This window comes from Solanum pennellii, chromosome 1, assembly GCF_001406875.1.
Source record: "Solanum pennellii chromosome 1, SPENNV200".
Taxonomy (NCBI): Eukaryota; Viridiplantae; Streptophyta; class Magnoliopsida; order Solanales; family Solanaceae; genus Solanum; species Solanum pennellii.
In genome coordinates this window covers 3,172,866-3,194,632 of record NC_028637.1, presented here as the reverse complement: position 1 = coordinate 3,194,632, position 21,767 = coordinate 3,172,866, and the positions used below count along the sequence as shown (strand labels likewise).

The 21,767-nt window shown below is 31.3% G+C and overlaps 2 protein-coding genes across 2 annotated transcripts; both read right to left on the bottom strand.

Moving 5' to 3' along the window:
• Positions 1–357: 357 nt before the first annotated feature.
• Positions 358–8,805, bottom strand: LOC107010225 (L-ascorbate oxidase-like). The gene is made up of 6 exons (XM_015209474.2): positions 8,397–8,805; positions 7,111–7,203; positions 5,133–5,345; positions 3,899–4,093; positions 2,216–2,586; positions 358–1,091 (listed from the first exon to the last, which is right to left on the bottom strand). Exons 1-6 carry the CDS (start codon positions 8,655–8,657, stop codon positions 497–499), a joined length of 1,728 nt encoding a protein of 575 aa, XP_015064960.1. The 5' UTR covers positions 8,658–8,805; the 3' UTR covers positions 358–496.
• Positions 8,806–13,552: 4,747 nt separating this feature from the next.
• Positions 13,553–19,554, bottom strand: LOC107010133 (signal peptide peptidase-like). The gene is made up of 12 exons (XM_015209411.2): positions 19,418–19,554; positions 18,883–18,982; positions 17,408–17,523; positions 17,168–17,319; positions 16,968–17,053; positions 16,511–16,638; positions 15,650–15,700; positions 15,083–15,169; positions 14,900–14,969; positions 14,632–14,768; positions 14,438–14,515; positions 13,553–13,851 (listed from the first exon to the last, which is right to left on the bottom strand). Exons 2-12 carry the CDS (start codon positions 18,920–18,922, stop codon positions 13,777–13,779), a joined length of 1,020 nt encoding a protein of 339 aa, XP_015064897.1. The 5' UTR covers positions 18,923–18,982; positions 19,418–19,554; the 3' UTR covers positions 13,553–13,776.
• Positions 19,555–21,767: the final 2,213 nt, after the last annotated feature.

Below are 21,767 nucleotides of genomic sequence, written 5' to 3'. Positions count from 1 at the left end.
GTATCATAAAGACAACATTTACATTAACTACAACTATTAATGAAACTAATTAATATAATTTGAATTTCTCGTAGACAGTAAAATTTCATTGTCGACAAAAAGATAACTATATGATATTACAAACCACAAAGAAAGTCAGCATCATAAAGATGACACTTACATTAACTACAACTATTAATGAAACTTAATATAATTTGAAGTTCTCGTGGACAGTAAAATTTCATTGTCGACAGAAAGATAACCATATAATATTACAAACCACAAAGGAAGTCAGCATCATAAAGACAACACTTACATTAACTACAACTATTGAATTAACTACACAGTAAAATTTCATTATCGATAAAAAAATAACACTTACATTAACTACAACAATTAATGAAACTTAATATAATTTGAATTTCTCGTAGACAGTCTCAACAGGAAGATAACCATAATATTACAAACCACAAAGAAGTCAGTATCATAAATACAACATTTGCATTAACTACTACCACTATTTATTCTTGTCTTTCACAAACATTTTCCTAGTCAAACCACAATTAAGTGCTTCATTAGGCACATTCTTAACAAGATGAACACCTTCAGCAAAGACAACTCCCATACCTAAATGCAAATGAGGTTCAATATGACAATGAAATGCCCAAACCCCAGGATTATTTGCCACAAATCTTATTGCTGTCCATCCATATGGAAATATCACAACACTATTCCTCAATGGTGGATTCTTCAAATTAAACTTGTCAACATCTTTTTTATGATCAAACTTTCCATCTCCATATCCTAATACCCAAAAATTATGTCCATGTAAATGCCAAGGGTGAATTTCACTTACATTTTCACCCAAGGCATTTGCATTTTGTAGGATTATGTCAATAGTAGTGTTGAATTTCAACATGTAAACCCTATTTCCATATGTTGAATTAGGGTTTGGTGGTGGCTTCATGATGTTGTAGTTTTTTGAGAAAGTGTTTGGTGGAGACTTAGTGTCAAATGCATTGTTTATGCCATATTTGATTGAGCCTAAATAGGGTGTAGTTGGAAAAACTAAGGAAATGTTGTTGATTGACCATCTTGTGTAACCTTCAATCCTGTTGTTACAAAACATAAGCTAATTAATTAAATAGAATGAGTAATAATTAATATTACATCTCTAATAATTTAACATTTAAGATCATTTTTATATCCAAGTCTTATTATGATCATTTGACAACAAAAATATTTTTATGTGTTTTTATCCAAGAAAAAAAAAAGCAAATATTCCAAGCTAAGTAAGGGTATATATATATAACAAATATAATTTAAGTTATATACATTCATATTCATGTTGCCAATTAATGTTTTCTTACAAATCCACTTGTTATGATGACCTATAAGTCCTTATAAGTATATATAATAAAATAAATGTGATTATTTGGAAATTATTATTTTTATATTGTATGGCCATATATACTTCTAACTCAAGTAAGTGACAAGATTTAACATATATATATTGGCATTAATTATTAGAATTTTTTATATGATCAATGTAATTTAATAGGTTATAAGTAGCCGTTAACCAACCTTATTTTCTACCTAGGTTACTATAATCCCACTTTTTATGAATGATTACATGTAACTATCTTTTGAATTTAATTTATATACATCAGTAATAATCGAAAAAAAGTATCCTAGTAACAAATTTTAACATATTATAGCATGCAATATGTATATCTTTTTGGTTAGGGAAAATGCACAAGTATCCCCTCAAGCTATGTCCGAAATCTCAGAGACACACTTATACTTTACTATGATCTTATTACCCCCTGAACTTATTTTATAAGTAATTTTCCACCCCTTTTTCGCCTACGTGGCACTAACTTGAAAAAATAAGTCAATCAGCGTTGTCCCACAAGATAGTGCCACGTAGGCCGAAAAGGGGTATAAAATTATTAATAAAATAAGTTCAGGGGATAATAGGACCTTAGTATAGTATAAGTGTGTATCTAAGATTTTGAACATAGATTGAGGGAGTACTTGTACATTATCCCTTTTGGTTATAACTTTTTTAAAGAATAGTTAACGTAAATATCATCATTATATATAAGTTAAACTCAATAAGAAAAGCTTCATAGTTTGAGCATGTACATCCCATTTGATCCCATAGATAATTTAATACTTTCATTATATTTTTCAAATTTTATGCATGTTCAGTCAAATATCGTCAAAAAAGTACCTGTTTTGCGTATTGAGAAGCAAAATACGACGATTTTGTCGAGTAGGAGGCCTAGAAGACAACCCCATCAAGCCAAAAATCTTGTTAGAGAAGGTTTTGCTATAGTTATAATCATTCCAAAGAGGTGGCAAAGGTGGTGGGGAATTTGGAATTTTTGAAGCAAAATTAGGAATGTAGTTCAATATAGTAAGGCCTTGTGGTGTTTTTGGTTCTCTTCCTCTTACACTTATTGAAATCCAATAGTTGTTTGATGGATTTTGATCAGTTTTGAAGAGAATTGAATAGCTTTCACCTGAATAAATATCCATATTTTCCACAAAAAATGGTTGAATATAGTTTCCATCTGCTTCAACTACCATCATTTTGTGACCCTATATAGACATAAAATATCATAAAACTTATATACATCGACAGTGTAATCAATTATCATATAACATATTAAGTTTATATTTTCTCAACTCAATTATTACATCCTCTTACCTCCCCCCACCCCCACCCCCACCCTTTCCACTTTCGGACTCTAAAATGAATATCAGATCACTTATAGAAAAAATGCAAAATATCAAGTATATACTTCCTTCGTTCCATTTTATATGTCACTTTTCAGATTTCAAGAGTCAAACAAGTCTATCTTTGATCATATATTTTTTATAGATCTTTTAAATATTTTGAACTATCAATTGTTGTGGCTCATAGTACTTTTTACGTAGTTTACAAATATATAAATTTCATTTCAAAATAATTGAAGATTCCATGCACAAATTTCCGGTCAAACTTAGACTGTTTTACTCTCAAAACATAAAATAAGAACTTCAATCCGATGTAATTTTAAGTTTTTGTTATTTTAGGACTCGTTTGATCATGAATTTTCTTTTTACCCTTTCTAACTTTTATTTGGTGGGTACAAAGGTCCCTATTTCCAAACTACTCAACTTTCCTAAAGCTATCAAATTCTCTTTTTAAAAGGTTTGAGAGGATATAAAGAAAATTTGTGTGATTCTTGAGTAAGTATCAAATCTAATAATAGATTTGATATATAATATATAACCATGACTTTTAACGTGGGTTCAGCTGGTAACTTTGATTTTTAATTTTGGGTGTGTACGAGTAAACACTTAAAATTGTATAAAATTAAAGAAACAGATACATTCATCCCACATGACACCCTACAGGATAATTTTGTGTCCTACTTAGCATCTTACATGTATTATGTCACGTAGGACAAATGTGTCTACTTGTTCAATTTTATACAAGTTTAACTGTAAATTTGTGCATTCTCAAAGTTGGAGGGCATAGATGTCAGTTGAAGTCAAGTTAAATGTCACGTTTATGTATTATACCTTTAAATTTTGATATTGACTTGTAATTTTATTCAATTTCAAATAAAAATGAATGAATTTTTTTTAATGATCTGATCACATATTTAAAACCTTCATGGGAATGGAATTGACTCGCTCTTCCTACTTTTAAAGATAGATAAAAAAAAATTAAACGTTCTAGTTTGAAATGCATGTAAATTGATTCTGACAACATCTTGATGAAAATAAAAGACAAAGAATATAATTGACTCGTCGATTAAATGACTTTAAAGTCGTAAATAAAGAATAATAACTTTGTAAAAAGCAAAAAAAAAGAATAATTATTTTGAGATAAATAAAAGTTATATTAATTTTGTGGCTTTACCTCAATGGCCAAGTTGAGTGATGCCAATGCTGTGGTGCTGGCAACCCTAAGTCTATAAGTCTTGTTTGGATGAACTTTGAAAATTTGGGGTGCGTATTGTTCATCCCCTCTTAACTTGCACTGAGGAATGTGTAATTTGCTAAATTGCGCCGCAATAGAACAATTGAATTGACCTCTTCCATTCATCAATAAAGTCTAATTTAATTTAAACAATAACAAAATAAAAATTAAATAAGAAAAGTGGTTGCAATAATGCTTTTAAATATAATGGATATTGTTAATTAATTACTATATTTGATTTTCAGAAATTGTATTTTTTGTGTGTAAAAAAGTGCTGTTTTGATCATATATTTAAGGGAAAAAGGATAAATATACTCCTGAACTATCGTAAATGCTATGCAAATACATTCTTTCATATTTTTAGAATATTGCGCTCCTGCTGTCTAAAAACTAGAGCATAAATGTCTTACACTCTAACGGAAGACTAAATAGGGACACGTGACACAATTTTATCAGTCGATCCAATATTTAATAAATGTCGAGTCTATGGATAAGATTATGACACATTTATGTCTGTTAGTATAAATGGTATATATAATCTAATTTTTGAACGGTAGGGACATCAATTAATATTCTAAAAGTATGATGGAGATTACCTACATACCATTTACGATAGATCGAGAGTATATTTATTATTTTCCCATATATTTAATTAGTTAGATGATTCAAAAAGGAAGACTAATGATATTGTGAAGAAAATATAATAGAAAAAATTACCTACTATATTATAAAAAAATTATCTTTTATCCCTTTATTACGGAGAGAGAATTATTAGAAAAATTACACTTGTACTAACAAAAAGTGAAAGTTTAGATAGTTAATCAATTAAGTTACTAAGATTCTTCACAATATATAATATATGATACTTTATTAGCAAAGTACAAGGATAAATCTTGATTTTCTTTTATTTTTATATTTGTAATTTTCATACCTAAAAAGTTCTTCAATTCATGGTTATAATTGAAATTTCAAAATCATATTATAAGAAAAAAAAGAACTGTTTTGGACTTCTATTAGTTGTGTCAGTAATTTACTATATGAGCTGTGGTGAGATAGTTGAGATTTCTTCATTTTTAATTATCGACTTCAGATTCGAATTTTGAGTATGAAAGAAAACTTATAAGTCAATATGCAAATTCTGATTAGTTAAACTCTAATACAGATAGATATGTACCTGTGGTTCACCAATCCAACGAAAAGGCTTAGAAGAAAGATCAATTTGTTGGTCATGATAACTTTTATGCCACCAATCACTAAGTAACAAATTCAACTCTTCATCATAATGGAATGGTTCTTTTTCATCTTTTGGTACTTCAACTATGAGTGAACCATATAGTCCTGCTGATCTTTGCATTCCATAGTGTCCATGATAGAAATATGTCCCTGCCTAATGTACTTCAATTGATTAGTCAACACATATTTTATTTTATTTTTTAAAAAATGTAATTTTTTAGTTGGATAGATATTGTGTTCATATTGCAAAAGTAAATAAAGAAAAGACTGATGTACAAAGCATCGTGTGTTCACGTATGTTTAGGAAAAGACTGATGTACAAAGGGCTTGATTCAAAGCATATGATGTACTCCTTCCGTTTCAAAAAGATTGACCTAGTTTGACTTGGAACGGAGTTTAAGAAAAGAAAGAAGACTTTTTAATCTTCTGGTTCTAAATTAAAGTTATGTCAAATGTACCAAAATACTCTTTAATCTTGTGGTCTTAAATATGTCATGTGGAAAGTTAAAGTTAAAGTGTCGCCAAAAAAGGAAAGAGGTCATTCTTTTTGAAACAGACTAAAGAGGAAATAGGGTCATTCCTTTTTAAACGGAGGGAGTAAATAGTTTAATCTAATGTAAGTTAAACGTTAACAGTTACACGGAGACTACTTAATCGTTGCCATAAGGTTTCATTCATGGTGCTGAGAAAGGTTCACCTCAAGAGCAGGGGCGGACCTAGAGTCAACCGATGGGGTTCGGGTCAAAAAAAGTTTGTTGTATATTTAAGGTAGTTTTAACAATTTTTATGTTTATATATTAATTTTGAACCTCCTGAATATAAGATTAGAGGTCGGTTTAGTGGTTGAAGGGTTCAAATTTTAAGCACATACTCTCTTTTTTCTTCGAACCCCCTTAATGGAAATTCTGAATCCGCCACTGTTCAAAAGGTGTGATATAGATAATCTACCTAATTATGCAAGCAAATATTAATGATTACTTTCACGACTCGAACTAAATCAAAATATAAAATAGGAACAACTTAATCGTTGCTCCAATATAGTCCTCCAATAGTGTCCATGGTAGAAATATGTCCCTGCCTATTGTATTAAAATAAACTATCACATATTTATTTTTTGAAAAATGTAATTTTTTTAGTTGGATAGATATTGTATTCATATTACAAAAGTAGATAAAGTAACGATTGATATACAAAGCATTATGTGTTTACGCATATTTAGGAAAGGATTCCTTTCAAAGTATATGATTTAAATATTTTATTCTAATGTAAATATTAGTGGTTGTTTTTATTATTTAAACTTTGACTTATAAGTTATACGAAGTTTATTTTATCGTTACTATAAGGTTTCATGCAAGGTGCAAAGAAAGGTCCACTTTAAAGGGTGAGATGTAGACAGTCTATCTAATACAAGCAAATATTAATGGTTACCTTCACGACTCGAACTAAATCAGATGGAGACAACTTTATCATTGTTTCAAGGGAAAATGCACAAATATCGTCCAACCTATGCTCGAAATTCCCGAGATACATTTATACCATACTAAAGTCTTATTACCTCCCTGAACTTATTTTATAAATAATTTTCTACCCCTTTTCGGCCTACGTGACACTAGCTTGAAAAAAAAATTAAAACGTGCTGGACCCACAAGATAGTGTCACGTAGACCGAAAAGATGTAGAAATTATTCATAAAATAAATTCAGAGGGTAATAAGACTTTAGTATAGTATAAGTGTGTCTATGAGATTTTAGACATAGATTGGAGATACTCGTGCATTTTCCCATTTTTCAATACTCATGCTTCACTTATTTAACATATCACTAAAATTTCTACAATAAATGTTTCTTATTCTAAAATTAAAATGTCAAATATTTTGGAATGATAAATTCATTTTTTTTTCTTTAAGAGTGAAATAATTACCTTGTCAACTTTAAACTTGTATAGAAATGTTTCTCCAGGATTAATGGGACATTGGGAGATCAATGCAGTTCCATCAGCCCATGGTGTTCCAATCTATAATTACAAAAATTCACCAAAAAACAAAAAAATGTTATATAAGAAATAATTATCAACATTATTAAAAAAAAAATCACTTTTTTCCCATTGAATATAAATTTCCTTATCGGAAAATATTCAATGACTATTTTCACAAATATTTGGATTAAATAAGTAAAAAGGGGAAAAAGAAAAAGAGTAGTGTTTCACATTGAAAAAGTTAGAAAGTTTTCTAATATAATTTCAATGTGAATTTATTTCTCGATAGGTATTTTAAAGTACGTTATTTAATGAGAATAGAATTTCTCGATAGGTATTTTGAAGTGCGTTATTTAATGAGAATAGAATTTCTCGATAGGTATTTTCAAGTAAGTTTATTTAGTGAGAATAGAATGAGAAAATCATATTTTATAAGATGAATTTTTCATCAATTTGAGATGAAAAAAGTATGATAATTATATATATATAAATAAATAAAAGAAATTTGTGATCACTTTCTTTCATCACATAAATTAGGTTACTTAAAAATTAATTACTAATAACTTAAGAATCTTCTTTTAACACTATGTTAGGTATAAATTAATATGAAAACAAGTTACTTAAAAATAAGAAAAGTAATTTTTCTGATAAATTATTTTGTTATATTACATAGTATTTTGTTATATTACATAAATTATTTTATATATAATATTTTTCTTGCTTATTACCAAATATTTCTTAAAAAAGAATTTTTTTCAGAGGTAATTTTGAAAAACATTTTCCCTCTTATTAAACACATCCTTAAAAAAAATTAAGTATAGATGTCAAAATTATTTTAATATGTATAAAATCAAAATACTCTTACTGAAATCTCTGACTTCACCATTTACACTACAAATAACAACAAATTCAGTAAAACTTTACATAATATGTACGCAGATCTAATCCTACCTGTGAAATTCCATGTCAATAAATGACATATAATATTTTCTTGCTTATCTATCAAATATTTCTAAAAAAAAGGTCTTTTTTCAGATGTAAGTATTGAAACATTTTCCTTCATACTAAACACACCCTTATATCTATGTGTGTCAAAATTACTTTATATATAATATATACATAAAATCGAAACACTCTTGCTGAAATCTCTGACTTCACCACTTATACTATCAACAACAACAACAAATTCAGTTAACTTTACATAGTGTGTACGCAGACGTTATCCAACGTACCTGTGAGATTCCATGCCAATGAATAACTAGTCCTTCAGTATGAAGATTATTGGTAAGGTGAACAAAAATGGTGTCACCAACAATTGCTCTAATTGTTGGACCAGGAAATTGTCCATTGATAGATATCACAACACCATCCACACCATCTGGACACCAATGCATGTACTCAACTTCCCATTTATAATCCCTATTTTTGGCTGAAATTGATGACAACAATAAAAACAAGTACAAAAATAAGAAGATGCCTAATAATGAAGACATATTTATATTATTATTATTAAACTAATTAACAAAGGGAGATATATATATATAGAGAGACAATCAATAAGTTGTCTTAAATTTATAACATATTTTTTTGTGTATAGGTATTTGGCCAAAGAGAATCTGAGTTTGAGGCTCTATCGGAAATAACTTAACTGATACTTGTCTCTTTATATATAAGGGTGGAGCCACTTTAGGTGAAAGGTGGTGTGGTGCACACCTTTCGCGAGAAAATTATGTGTTTGAAAAGGTTAAATGTTAGTTATTATGAGTGTATAGGGATAAGACACTAGTACCCCTAAACTATGATCGAAATCCTAGAGACACACCTTTACTAAACTTAGGTACAATTACTCCCTTGAACTTTTTTTTTTGTAATGTTGTACACCTTTTTTCTTACGTTGCACACTCCGTGACTCCACGCAACTGAGGTGCGTGGGAGATATTTGGATGTCACGTAAGCCAAAAAGGTACACACAATTACAAAAAAATGGGTTCAAGGGAGTAATAGAACCTTAATTTAGTTAAGGTGTGTCTCTGGAATTTCAGTCATTGTCTAGGGGGTACTTGTACATTTTTCCCGAATGTATATTCAATTTTGTACACTCTTCACCAAATTTTTAGCTCTGGCACTGTTTATGTACCTTCATAAAGCGGAAATAAGATTTGTGTACATATCATTTTTTTTATTCAGAATCTATTTGTAAAATTACACTGAATATACTGTTATTATTGTTGTTATTGTTCATGAGGTATTAATTGGCCGAAGAACCAAGGTCTTATTGGACCCGACCTAGCTCTATACCTCTTCTTATATTTGTATTGAAATCCGACTTAATTTAAATTCATGCATTGTAAGTCTTACTTTTAGAGAAGACGTTTTCAAATAAGACTTTTTTCTATTCTTAAAAACTTTTAGACCTGAATTTCATTTTACGAAGAATGAAGGAATCCGAACCGCCCCATCCATACACCACAATCACATTACATGATTTTAACTCTTTTTTTTTATATAATTTTTAAATGAATTTGGCCTTAGATTATATAGCTTATATATAACACTATAAAAAGAATAAATTCGTTATAGTACATTTGTATATATGAAGGAATTTAATCCATTAATTTGGTATAAAGAACATAATTCATGACTTTTTTGTTACTTTCCCTTCAAGAGAATTATCGTTATGAAATTAATTGTCTTTCGAAAAAAGAGAATCACGAAATTAATTGGACCAATAAAAATAAATATTTATAATATAAGGCTATTCAAAAATATATATTTAATACGAAGAAAGTCATATATACCAAACGTATCCTAAATATTAATAGAACTCATAAACCCTAACTAATAGCTCTTATTAATTATTAGTACTTAATTATAATCCCCATCTATGATTGACTAATTATAATATTAGTATTAAGTATGATGATATTTTTTTTAATCTAGTGATAAAATGAGAAAAATATGCATGTACATCCCTACGACACAAGGTTCGTCAATGCCTTTAAAAATGTGACATATATCTTAGACCTCCAAAATCGAAAGGCCTACTTTTTTTAGTAATAACGAAATTATCTTAAGTTTTTTTTTAACAAAAAAAAAATAACAAATATTTTAATTTATTTCGAAACATTAAAGAATGTTTCTTTTTTATGGATCAATTTTAAATTTAACTTCCACATAATATGTTTAAGATCACAAGATTATATAGAGAGAGAGTTTAAGATCATAAAAATATTATCAAAAAGAAAGAAATAACTTGAATCTCAAATATATATAAAAAAAAAAAAGTAATTAAAATTTAGACATTCAACTTATTTTTTTACTTTAAATTACTAATTAACTTGAACCGTCACGATATCTTATTTAAAGTTTGTCATAAGGTAGATACATGAAGCAGTAAACAATGGCATTGTAAGGTATGAAATATAATATTTATTCATTTTTAGAGTCGTTATTTTTGTAAATTTATTCGATAGGTTGAAATTTTGAGTCTGATTTATATGTAAACGTTGCCTTAAATCTCAACCATATGCTCCAGAATATGTTCTCTTTAACTTTCAATAACCAAGTTCCTCAAGGTGACCAAGTCCCTATTGTGGGTGGAGGTAATGAGGTTCCGGTGGTTCCCCGGAGTTGAGTAATAGTGATATTAGAGAGATTTTGCTTGCTTTATCCCGAGCTATGACTACTCAAGTGAATTTGAGTATGGTTCCTAGGGTGAATGTTGTGGAGAACACTATGACGTCTAGGTTGAGAGACTTTGTGAGGATGAATCCTCCTATCTTTCTTGGCTCTAAGGTGAGAGAGGATCCCCAAGAGTTCTTAGATGTTGTGTACAAGGTGTTGAGTGCCATGGGAAAGGATAATAGGCCGGAGGAGTCGGATCCTATTGAGTGGGAAAAATTTAAGGAAGATTTTCTTGATAAGTATGAGGAGAGAAGTCAAGGTAGAGGAGCTTATCAATCTCAAGCAAGGCAATATGAGCGTTGAGGAATACTCTTTGAAATTCTCTATGTTATCTAGATATGCCCCAATAATGAAATGTCCCTTTTTAGCATAATTTCATGATAATTGTGCATATTGTATCATACTTAGTACAAGTGGTGTACTAACGTCATTTTCTTTCTTTTTTCCTAACATTTTAGGTTCCGGTCGTTGAAGGGCTTTGAGATGACTTTGAAGAAGACTTGAAATTCTCAACCTCAATTTCTGAGGACAATGTCACTATCAAGCTTATGATGTTGTTCTAGTTTTAAGGCTCCTATGTTCTTTCCTTTTTCATTTGGATACTAAACATTGTATGACATATATGTGGTCTTTTTGTATTGATGTATGGGCTAGGCCCAAATTGTTGCACTCTTGCTAGATGGTTATGAGATGAGACATGCGTTTGAGACTATATCATATTTTATATATCTATGTGCAATAAAAGTAGAAGACTAAGTAATCTTCCTATACGAAGGGTCTATGTATACTCGATATAAATATTATATGTATGTAGAAATCTATGTAAACCTCAATATAGAAGTAATGAAAAGTTTTTAATAATTATGCATTTTTAATCTATGAATGTAATGATGTAAGCTAATAGGCTAGTCTTAGTCCTCAAAGAGGCCGCCGCCGCCGGTTACGTATAGGGGTTGCTCCCGGAATGTGACAGTAGGATTGTTGTAACCCTTCTCCAACTCATTAAGGGGTCCTCCTGTTATCTAATCATTTAATATCATGTCATGTATATTTCCTACACTGATGACTTATCAATCACACAAATATATCACGTTTTGGTATCTACTCTACTTTTACAATCAACATCCTAAACACGACAACTCAACATAAAATAAATATTCCTAGGGGAAAAATTAAACAGGCAAGATTTTTCTCTTCAGATAGCTTTGGTGAGCATCCTTGATTTTCGGAGGATTTAAAATTTATTTCATGTTATTGTTCATTTTTTGTGGGTTTTGTCCCCACATCTATCATAGTATTAGAGGCTTCATAGGTTGTTATAGTTTGAAGAATTTCTTAGTATTTTCTTCCCTTTAAAGATTGTTTTACGATGTATTATTATTATTTGAATTAAGTAGTTTCAGACATTTCAATTGATTATACATTGAGATAAATGTATGTGCTAAATCTATTATCGTTTGAGTCTTTCACTAAATAGTCAGTCAAATCAAGGATTTATTTCGGGATCGAAAATAATTTGCGTGTGTCGCCAAAGTCTAGGGTGTAAGCTCGAGAGGTGACAATAGATTTCACAGAGATATTAATTTCTCCAGAAAAGTGTCGAAATTGCACCGATATTATCAAAAAAAATCGGAACGTATTCTTCATCTATCCATTTCTCGTAGAAAAAATACCCCTCTGTTTACATTTTTGTCTTAGGCATATCACAAGATTTTTCTCTTCAGATAGTTTTATCGCTTTATCAACATTAAGGACCGTTAGTATTGTATATCAAATTTTAAAATATTATTGTAAATATGAAGAAAAAAAAAAAGAAGAGTTTTGCATAAATATTGTTATGCCAAACTTTTAACACTTGTATAAACAATCCACCTTTGAAGATATTAGGAAAGTGATCTAACTTTTAAATTATATACTATATGGATAGATTCGGATAGTGGTGAAGTCTGTGTCTCATTTATTGAAATTTCACTGGATATGTTGTGTATGAAACCAATTCGGATAGTGATAAAGTCTGCATACAATCAACCTCCTAACACTCAACCTCCTTAGACCTCGGATAGTGATAAAGTCCGCATACACTCAACCTCCTTAGACCTCATTTAGTGAATACACTCCATCTTTTCTAGACCTTATTTATCAAAATTTCACCGAGTATGTTGTTTTATGGACCAATTCGGATAGTGGTAAAGTCTGCATACACTCAATCTCCTTAGACCTCGGATGGTGATAAAGTCTACATACACTCAACCTCCTTAGACTTCATTTAGTGAAATTTCACTGAGTATGTTGTTGTATAAACCAATTCGGGTAAGGATTGAAGATCCCAGACCTCATTTAGTGAATACACTCTATTTTCTCTAGACCTCATTTACCAAAATTTCACTAGGTATGTTGTTGTATGGACCAATTCGGATAGTGGTAAAGTCCACATACATTCTACCTTATTAGACCTCGAATAGTGGTAAAGTCTGATACACTCAACCTCCTCAGACTTCATTTAGTGAAATTTCACTGGATATATTATTGTATAAACCTGGTAAGGATTGAAGATCTCGAACCAACGGCAATAACATACTCAGTAACAAGTGAAATTAGGAAAGAACAAGATGTACGTAGACGTTACCAACCATCTTTCTATGACTAAAAACATCACTAAGGTATAGTGATTAAAGGTCATAAATTTGTAATCACTACCTCATAATTGCAAAGATTAACCAACTTCAAATCTCATGGAGTTAGGGGCAATAATAGTAAGATTGACAATTGAAATGTTAATTTTTTGGTACATAACATTGAAGCCAATCTCATCAATATTTCACTAACAATAATCTAAAAGTACAAAACAAAAAAAAGTTCTTTTCCTAACCAACAATCTCTGCATCAGTTGGAAGGTCATATATCCCTACTGTAACTCTTCTTAAAGCCTCACTCTACTTTCTTGCTCTCTTCCGCGGCGACTTCTTCAGTGCTCTGTGTTTTCGACTCATCGAACTCCAACAACTGTTCAACCATAAAATCAAGAATACAATTCAAAGGTTTAGAAAAGCCCCATATAGTGTTGCTCTTATAAGAAGGAGAAAATAAAACAAGATTAGAGATTAGTCTTTGCTTAAACGCGTATATATGAGAGAAGGCCACATCGTGGCATGGTAGTAGTCAATGAAATGAGATGAAAACCGTGAGGAAACAGAGTTCAAATCCTAGAGGAGGCACTGCCTGGCAAACTTATTCAGTACATGAGCCGATGGGAGATAGCAGGTACATGACAGAATTGAGGTGTGCCCAAGTTTCCGTGGACACTACCATTATCAAAAAAACGTTAAAGTTGAGAGGAGGAAACTACACAATTATGACAATCCCTACTACTTATCTAATCCTACGCGATGTCACTGAGAGAAATCGACCAATAAGACATGCTTGGGGCCTAAAACGACGTACTATTATACTTTATGACCGAATCACCAAGTACTGAATACACAGCAATTTAGAGTAGAACAGTAAACAGACACTCAAGGCCCATATAAAGTAAGACGGAAACAAATGGAGCGAGGAAGTTGTAGATTAGATTATAAAAAGAAAAGTTTACCGGCTTCACATCCCCATTCCAAATGCAGTGCACAGCCACAAATCCAATTACAGCTGGAACAATATACAACAACGCGGGCTGGAACAAAAGGAGTATGCAGAGTGCAAGGTTAGAGAATATCGAGAAGGTTGAAAAACAAGGGCATTGTAGTCCTACTACAGAATCAAAGAAACAAGCGTTTCTGGGACACCAACCTGTGCAGCTTGAAACCAGTTCATCACAATAATGGTTGAAATCACACCAACAGCATATCCCGAAAATGCACTTATAAAGTATTGAGGCCCCTTTCCTCTGGAGACATCAAAGCGGAGTGCCAAAGCCACAAAAATGCCTGAACAACAGGATAATTACTAGTTTATGACAAAAACTAAATAATGGAAGGTTCGCAAATTCATATATTGGCTTTTGTAGAAAGGTCATTTAAAAGCAACAGGTCTTTATGGTAAAAGAAAGATGTTATACCAGGAATTACAATATCTCCGAGACCCAACATTGAAAAGGGACGTTTCAAATCCGCTGTGGGGAACAAAAGCTGCAAAAGGAAACAAAAAGCAAATTCTAATTACAAATAGTAAAAACGACGAAAAAGGTCAGTATTCACATATTGGAAGAAAAGCTAGATGAAAAGAAAAAAACTATACGCACCTTGATAGGAGCATCAAAAGACTTAGCAACACTAACCATCACTGGGGTAAAAAAGACCCAAAAGATGTCATACACAAAAAGTCCAGCCTGCAGTTAAGAACACAGTATTCATTCAGCACAAAGACGGTGATTTGATGCATAGAGAAAATGCCAGAACCAACGTCACATAAAGCTAAGGAAACTATATTTATTTCTCGATCCACTATGTATCATACACGGGAAAAAGGATGTGTTTATGTAATGCACACTTAGGAGATGGCTCATTAAAGGTTCCACTTCAACTATTTAATCGTGCAGTATAGCCCAATAGGAATAAACAGAATGACACCTCTGTCCCAAAATAAGTGTCGCCTTAGGAATTCATGACAAAAATTGTTATGTTTTTTCAACTACACCCTTATACACCATCTTGTTTAAGTGTCAAATTCTCAAGCAACATTTATAGAATCAGGGTAGTCTAGTAAACAACACATAGTATTTAATTTCTTAATGGACGAGATTTTTGCTAAAGTGACACTTATTTTGGGACGGGGAAAGTACATATAAAAGTAAAACTTCTCTCCTTACCAATAGTATGGCACCAGTCTTAAATGATCCAAGGGAAAGCATTTCAATCCCCTGCACGTTCAAACGGAAAAATAAAGTCCATTATTCAATACTTCAGTTATACAAGGAAAGTAGGGGCATGCCACCTTAACTTTTTATCTATCTATAAACAGCAAACATCAATATTCAGTGGAGAAAGTCCAAATGGTAGCTATAAGCTATATAGACCTATGGGCTATGAGCTTCTTCAAAGAATATCAAGGACGCTTTTGGAAAATAAAGGACTCATAGGCAGGTGAACTGTAGTAATAAATGTAAGTTGAACCACCAATCTATATGCCATATCTAGAAGTAACGATCAAAAGGAGTGGGCTAAATTAATTGGACTTCGATGATTCACAGACATCAAACAGAGAGAAAGAGAGAGAGAGAGAGAGTGCACATTCATGTCACGGACTTGATCCTAGAGAAATGATTGATGCTAGCATGTTTTTTTGTCTTTGCAGGGATTTGAACCTGCGACCTCATAGGTCTCACCCACTTCATTGACCACTAGGCCACACCCTTGGGTGCTAACTCTAAGAAAATCTTATGCATAAAATGAAGCCAGTTCAACCAAAATCACTATTTCAACTTCAAATAATCAAAACAAGATCTACAGTTCATCAGACAGAGAGAGAGACACACAATGGTAACATAACTAGCTGCAACAGTGTGACAAGCTTTTTTTCTTTGAGAAAGAACGACGTGACAAACTTTGTTAACAGAAACAAACATTCAATTCAGTGTCCAACCAGCAGAAGAAGAAAAGATGATGCAAGAAGGTTGTTCAGGATCTTAAAGCAAACAGATAATGTAACTACGCTAGTTGTGCAGACAAACCTGAATAGAAAATGCAAGGCCCAATACATTGTTAGCTAGCCAATGCTTCTGTTTAGCATACCATACACAGAACATGGTTCCAGGAATTGCAGCAACAATCTGGGACCTTGTGAACTCAAACTCCAAAGCTGAGAAAGAAACAAATAAACATCATCTCCAGAGAAAAGAGAATGCAGAAAACTAACATATTCCAGTCAAAGATGTGAAGGTGTACCACCCAGTGTGGTATGTAGGAAAATGCCATTAATTAATGATTTTACAAGGGTGGGGGGAAGAAGAAAATCCATAGTGAGTAAAGCAAGATTTAGATTCTTTCGGGGAGAAAAAGCCGGTCGCCAACTAGTATTTTCAATAGGAAAAAGAAGTGGTCCATTATTTTTGTCTATGCATCTGATTGATGCTATCAATGAAATCATATTACTTCATTTAAAAAGAAAAAAAAAGAGCCGGTCCATACAGCGGAAATATGGGAAGTGCCATATTACGAGATCTTCATTCCACTTTTCCGGCAAGAATCGTTTGATAGCAGGCAACAGTGTTGCACTGCAAAGGCCCAAAGAAAGAGATGATATTAGAACATATAATGAAACTACTTTTTAGAAAATTGCATAAAAATATACTAAGCATAGTAGAATGATCCATACGGAAAGAACATACGCAAAAGCAGCAATGCCAAGTACAAAAAAGTAGCACGTCAATACAGCATTAACCAGGTCTTTTGAGAGGAACTTAAAAAGCAAGAACAATGACAAGAGCATTGCACTTCCAACCAAGGGGAATCTCATTGCATGTTCCTTAGACATTGTCTCCTACAAAGTAGAACAGAATAAGTTTAAGAAACATCAAAACAGATAACATATAAAAGTGAGACTGCAACTTAAGAGCCGGGGAATATACCGTAGGTGGAGTTGGCTTAACAGAACGGTAGCAACCCACAAAAACAGTGAGACAAGCCGTTAGCACGACATTCAAATTTGGGTCCACATTCACAACCAGTGGGGCCAAACTCAAACCTGAAATTCACAACCAAAAACACAAGAGTTCTCAAGGTAATTCAAAAACATGAAATCAAGAAAGAGAATTGGAATAACCAGCAGCCTTTTCTCTCTCCACAGACCACTCACAACCAGAAACTTTTTCTAATCATAAAGATGATGCATTGGGGAAAGGAGAGAAAAGATGAAAAGGGACAACAGCAATAGAGCTCCCTGAGGTGTGTTGACTGAACTGTCCTAACAGGAGGCCATTTGATTGATTGAAGCATCCAACACTAAGGAAAAATCTTAAGCCCCTTCAATACAAATTCATCAATGTACACCCACAAAGTTGGACCTATTAAAATACAGGAAACTAGGTAATGAGCAGACACCCACCAGGCAACAGAACGCGAGGAAACTTTTGAACAGCCATCACAACACTATATCAGCATGTACTCTATAGTCTAAAATGACTTGATTGACAGTACCTAGCTAACAAGGAAAGTCGATTGCAGAGAACACCAACAACAAGAATCCACAAAAGATTGTGATATTTGAAGGGAAATGGCCAACTATGGGAGGGTGCTAAACAGCAGCATATCAATCAATCAATCAACTAGGCCTTATACCCAAACTAGTTGGCATCAGCAAGGGACAAACACCAGTTAACCTAGCAACATACATTTTGCTGAACATGCATTGAAGTTCAAGAGTAACAAGGATGGTCCCATAGGCCCCTTGAAAATAAGCCAATGCCTACTTCAGAAGCATAAATACATAAAATGATGCCTGTGGGCACAAATCATCAGACCATTTTATCGAACATTGTATTAAAATCATCAAACCTAAGGAAGACAGTAATGTGAAGCCAATGAGAATTTCCCGAGGTTTGACCTCTTACAATGAGCAAAAAAATATTATGGCAGCTATAGAGTAGGATATTTGATCTTAACTTTGACAAGCATAAGGGATAAAACTTAAGCATAGGAATAAAGGAACTGTTCTGTTTCACAACACATCTGAAGTGAGAAAGTATAATAGCAATAACAAACACAAAAGAGAATCATACATATACAGTTGTAGCATCTATTTACTCCGCAAATCTAAATGACACATATCCAAACACTCATAAATCCATTCTTCATAATCAAAGAAGAAACTTAAGAATTATGAGTCCTAAAGATTTATCAAAATAATTTCAATCGACACCGTTGCTCATCTCATATCCTGCAGATGGATTCCTTCACTTCCAAATTCCAAGTTATCACAAAACAAATCAAACTCACTATACTATACATTACCAAAAGAAAATTCATGAATTGAATTGCGCAAGATAAACTCATTTTACTATGTAATCCAGCTACCATTAAGAAACGCGCATGAATCAAATCGAACCTGCTAAAGCAACATTTGCTAATCGTTCACTATTCATCATCCTCACAGTCTACTAACTCAGGAAACACTTTAGTTTTCTTCCCACAGCAACAGAGATAAGCTGCAACAAGCCCCAAAAAAAAAGTATCAGTAACAATAATCAACATTAACATCTTTTCAGATCCTAAAACATTAATCTTAAAAAAATAAATAAAGATTCAATCTTTAACAATATTTCTCACCAAATTTATCAAGATTTTGTCTTTCTACACATTTCAACAAAAACCCAATTCTAGGATATCAATAAATTTGCCTCTTAACATACAAACAAATCAATTGGGATAAAAAACGACCCCCAAATCTCTTAACTACATTAATTTACCTCTAACACACATGAAAACCCAATAAATTGAAAATTTCAAAAAATCCAAATCCTCAACAAAAACCCAATCCTATAAAAAGCATAAAAGATTGTTTTTTTAGGAAAAACAAAGAACCCCAAATCAAAATATTAAGTCAAAACACATATATCATAAGGTTTTTAATTAATTTTTACCTTACAAAACAGAAGTAAAATTGCTGATCTCCGAGTAGACAGATCAAGATGAGATTTTTCAACAAGATAGAATTTTTTGTAACGTTTTTGGAATTTTTTTTCTTATTATTTATATATATATTTGGGAAAAAAAATAATAAATCAAAATAAGGGTTTTAAGATTTGGGTCAAAATATAGTCATTGGGAGAAGCACGTTGAGATTGGTTGTTTCAACCAATAGGATATCGCCACGTCAACATACTGAGAAATTATGACACGTGGCACTCTCCCAAAATTTTATGATAAATTTTCATTTATTAGATTCTTGAATTATACTCGAAACTTTTACGCGTATTCTCAAGTATTGTTTATGTAAAGACGTTAATCGCTTAAAAATGATATTCTTTAATTATATGCATTATCGTTAAATCTCAAGCATGTTTCGATTGAGTATTGATGTAATGTAATACTATTAGAGAAGATTATATGTTTTTTGTGTTTAACTTAATTATTCTATAATAAACACTTGAATACTTTTTCGTATGTTCATATATTCAATTGAAATAAATAATGGTTTAAATGTTTAAATAAAATTTATGACAAACTAGTAAAATTATTTGTGCGCAAAATTTCAATATCACGGAATTTATAAAATAATACTTAAAATTTATCAGTCATTAAAATTAATACATTATATTATCTTAATACAAGATTACATAGTAACAAACATTAATGATTTTATAATTTATTTTTTTTCTTTCAGGAAGTGTTACTATTTGATATTTTTAGGCAATCAAATGAATATCAATCTGAGATAGTAATTTTTTTAATAAATAAATAATCATTGATGAAGGAATAAATAAATTTTAAAAAGATGATAAAGTAAATAAATATTCTAATTTTAACGTGCAAAAAATTTAATCATATTTTTTACTTTACATATATCATTTTAAAATTCATAATTAAATGTATCATAAGAAATTATTGAAATAAAATTTTTAATACATGTATGATGTGTGTATTTTGCCTTCTTTAAAGTTTAATGCATGTAAGATGGAGCAAAAATAGAGCATATAATAATAGGATCAATAAACCAAAAACACTTGAACAATAAGGTTTATTCATGGTTTTTTCTTTTTGTGTTATATTGGAGTATTTGAGTAGACAACGAGCTTTGAGATACAAATAAGTTAAATATATATAATATACCAATATCGAAAATTAATTTCAGAAGTATTTTTCATTTATCTTGACCTAGATTGATATCGATAGTCATGATATTTGTCATTGTCTATTGTTTAGTGTATGTCTGTGTGTGACTTGGGGTCAAGTAACTACAAACTTGGTTCTTAACTCCCTCCATAAGAGTCAATCGTACGTAGTGACTCAGTGTGAATATTTTTAGCTTACCATTCGAGCAATTTCCTAGGAGTATCCCTTTAGTGATTTTGTGTTTATTTCTTATTGTTTAGAGCTAAGTATCCCTTATCTAGTTTACTATATATGTGAACAGATCACTTGTCCATTTGGTTTGCATCGAACTATCAAGAAAGATAGCTCGTCATATTTTTGTTATTAAGTTATCAATATGATAGTAAATAAATGGAAAATGAACTACAATATGATAGTTAATAAATGTTAACATATTTCTACTACTTATATATAAGTGGCAATAAGCACACAACTGAAAGTCAACATGTCTGCTTCAGCTGTGTGCTTAGTTATATAGCTGGCCTATCAGATTAGGCTTCATATTTTAACCCCAAGGTCTGGGGTTCAAACCTTGTCAACATCATTTTTTATATTTCTATTTTAATTTCAGCTTTGTCAGTATCAAAATAACACAATTTTGAGTATGAAAAGTGAACTTCTGAAACATATTATCACACAATCTATTGATCTTTAAAATGCCGAGCATAGGCAATATCAGATGGGGTGATAATGGGAGTCCGAAACTCAAAGGGTAGAAAATATTAACAAAAATTTCAAAACGGTATATAAAATTTTATATAAACCAAAACGGTAAAATCGCTGCCGACGCAGCGATTTACTTCAACTGAAAAAGTAAAATCGCTGCTGAGGCAGCGATTTTGCCAAAAAATTTTTTTTTTAATTAAAAAATGAAATCGCTGCTCAAGCAGCGATTTCAAAATGTTTCTTCTTACAAATCGCTGCCAGGGTAGCGATTTAACATTATTTTTTAATTTTCTTTTTTTTTAAAAAAAATTAGGTATATCGCTGCTCTGGCAGCGATTTACGAAGAAATTTTTTTTTTTTTTAAATATCGCTGCCAGTGCAGCGATTTATAAAAAAAAAAAAAAAAATTCAATATAAATCGCTGCCCTAGCAGCGATTTATAAAAAAAAAAAA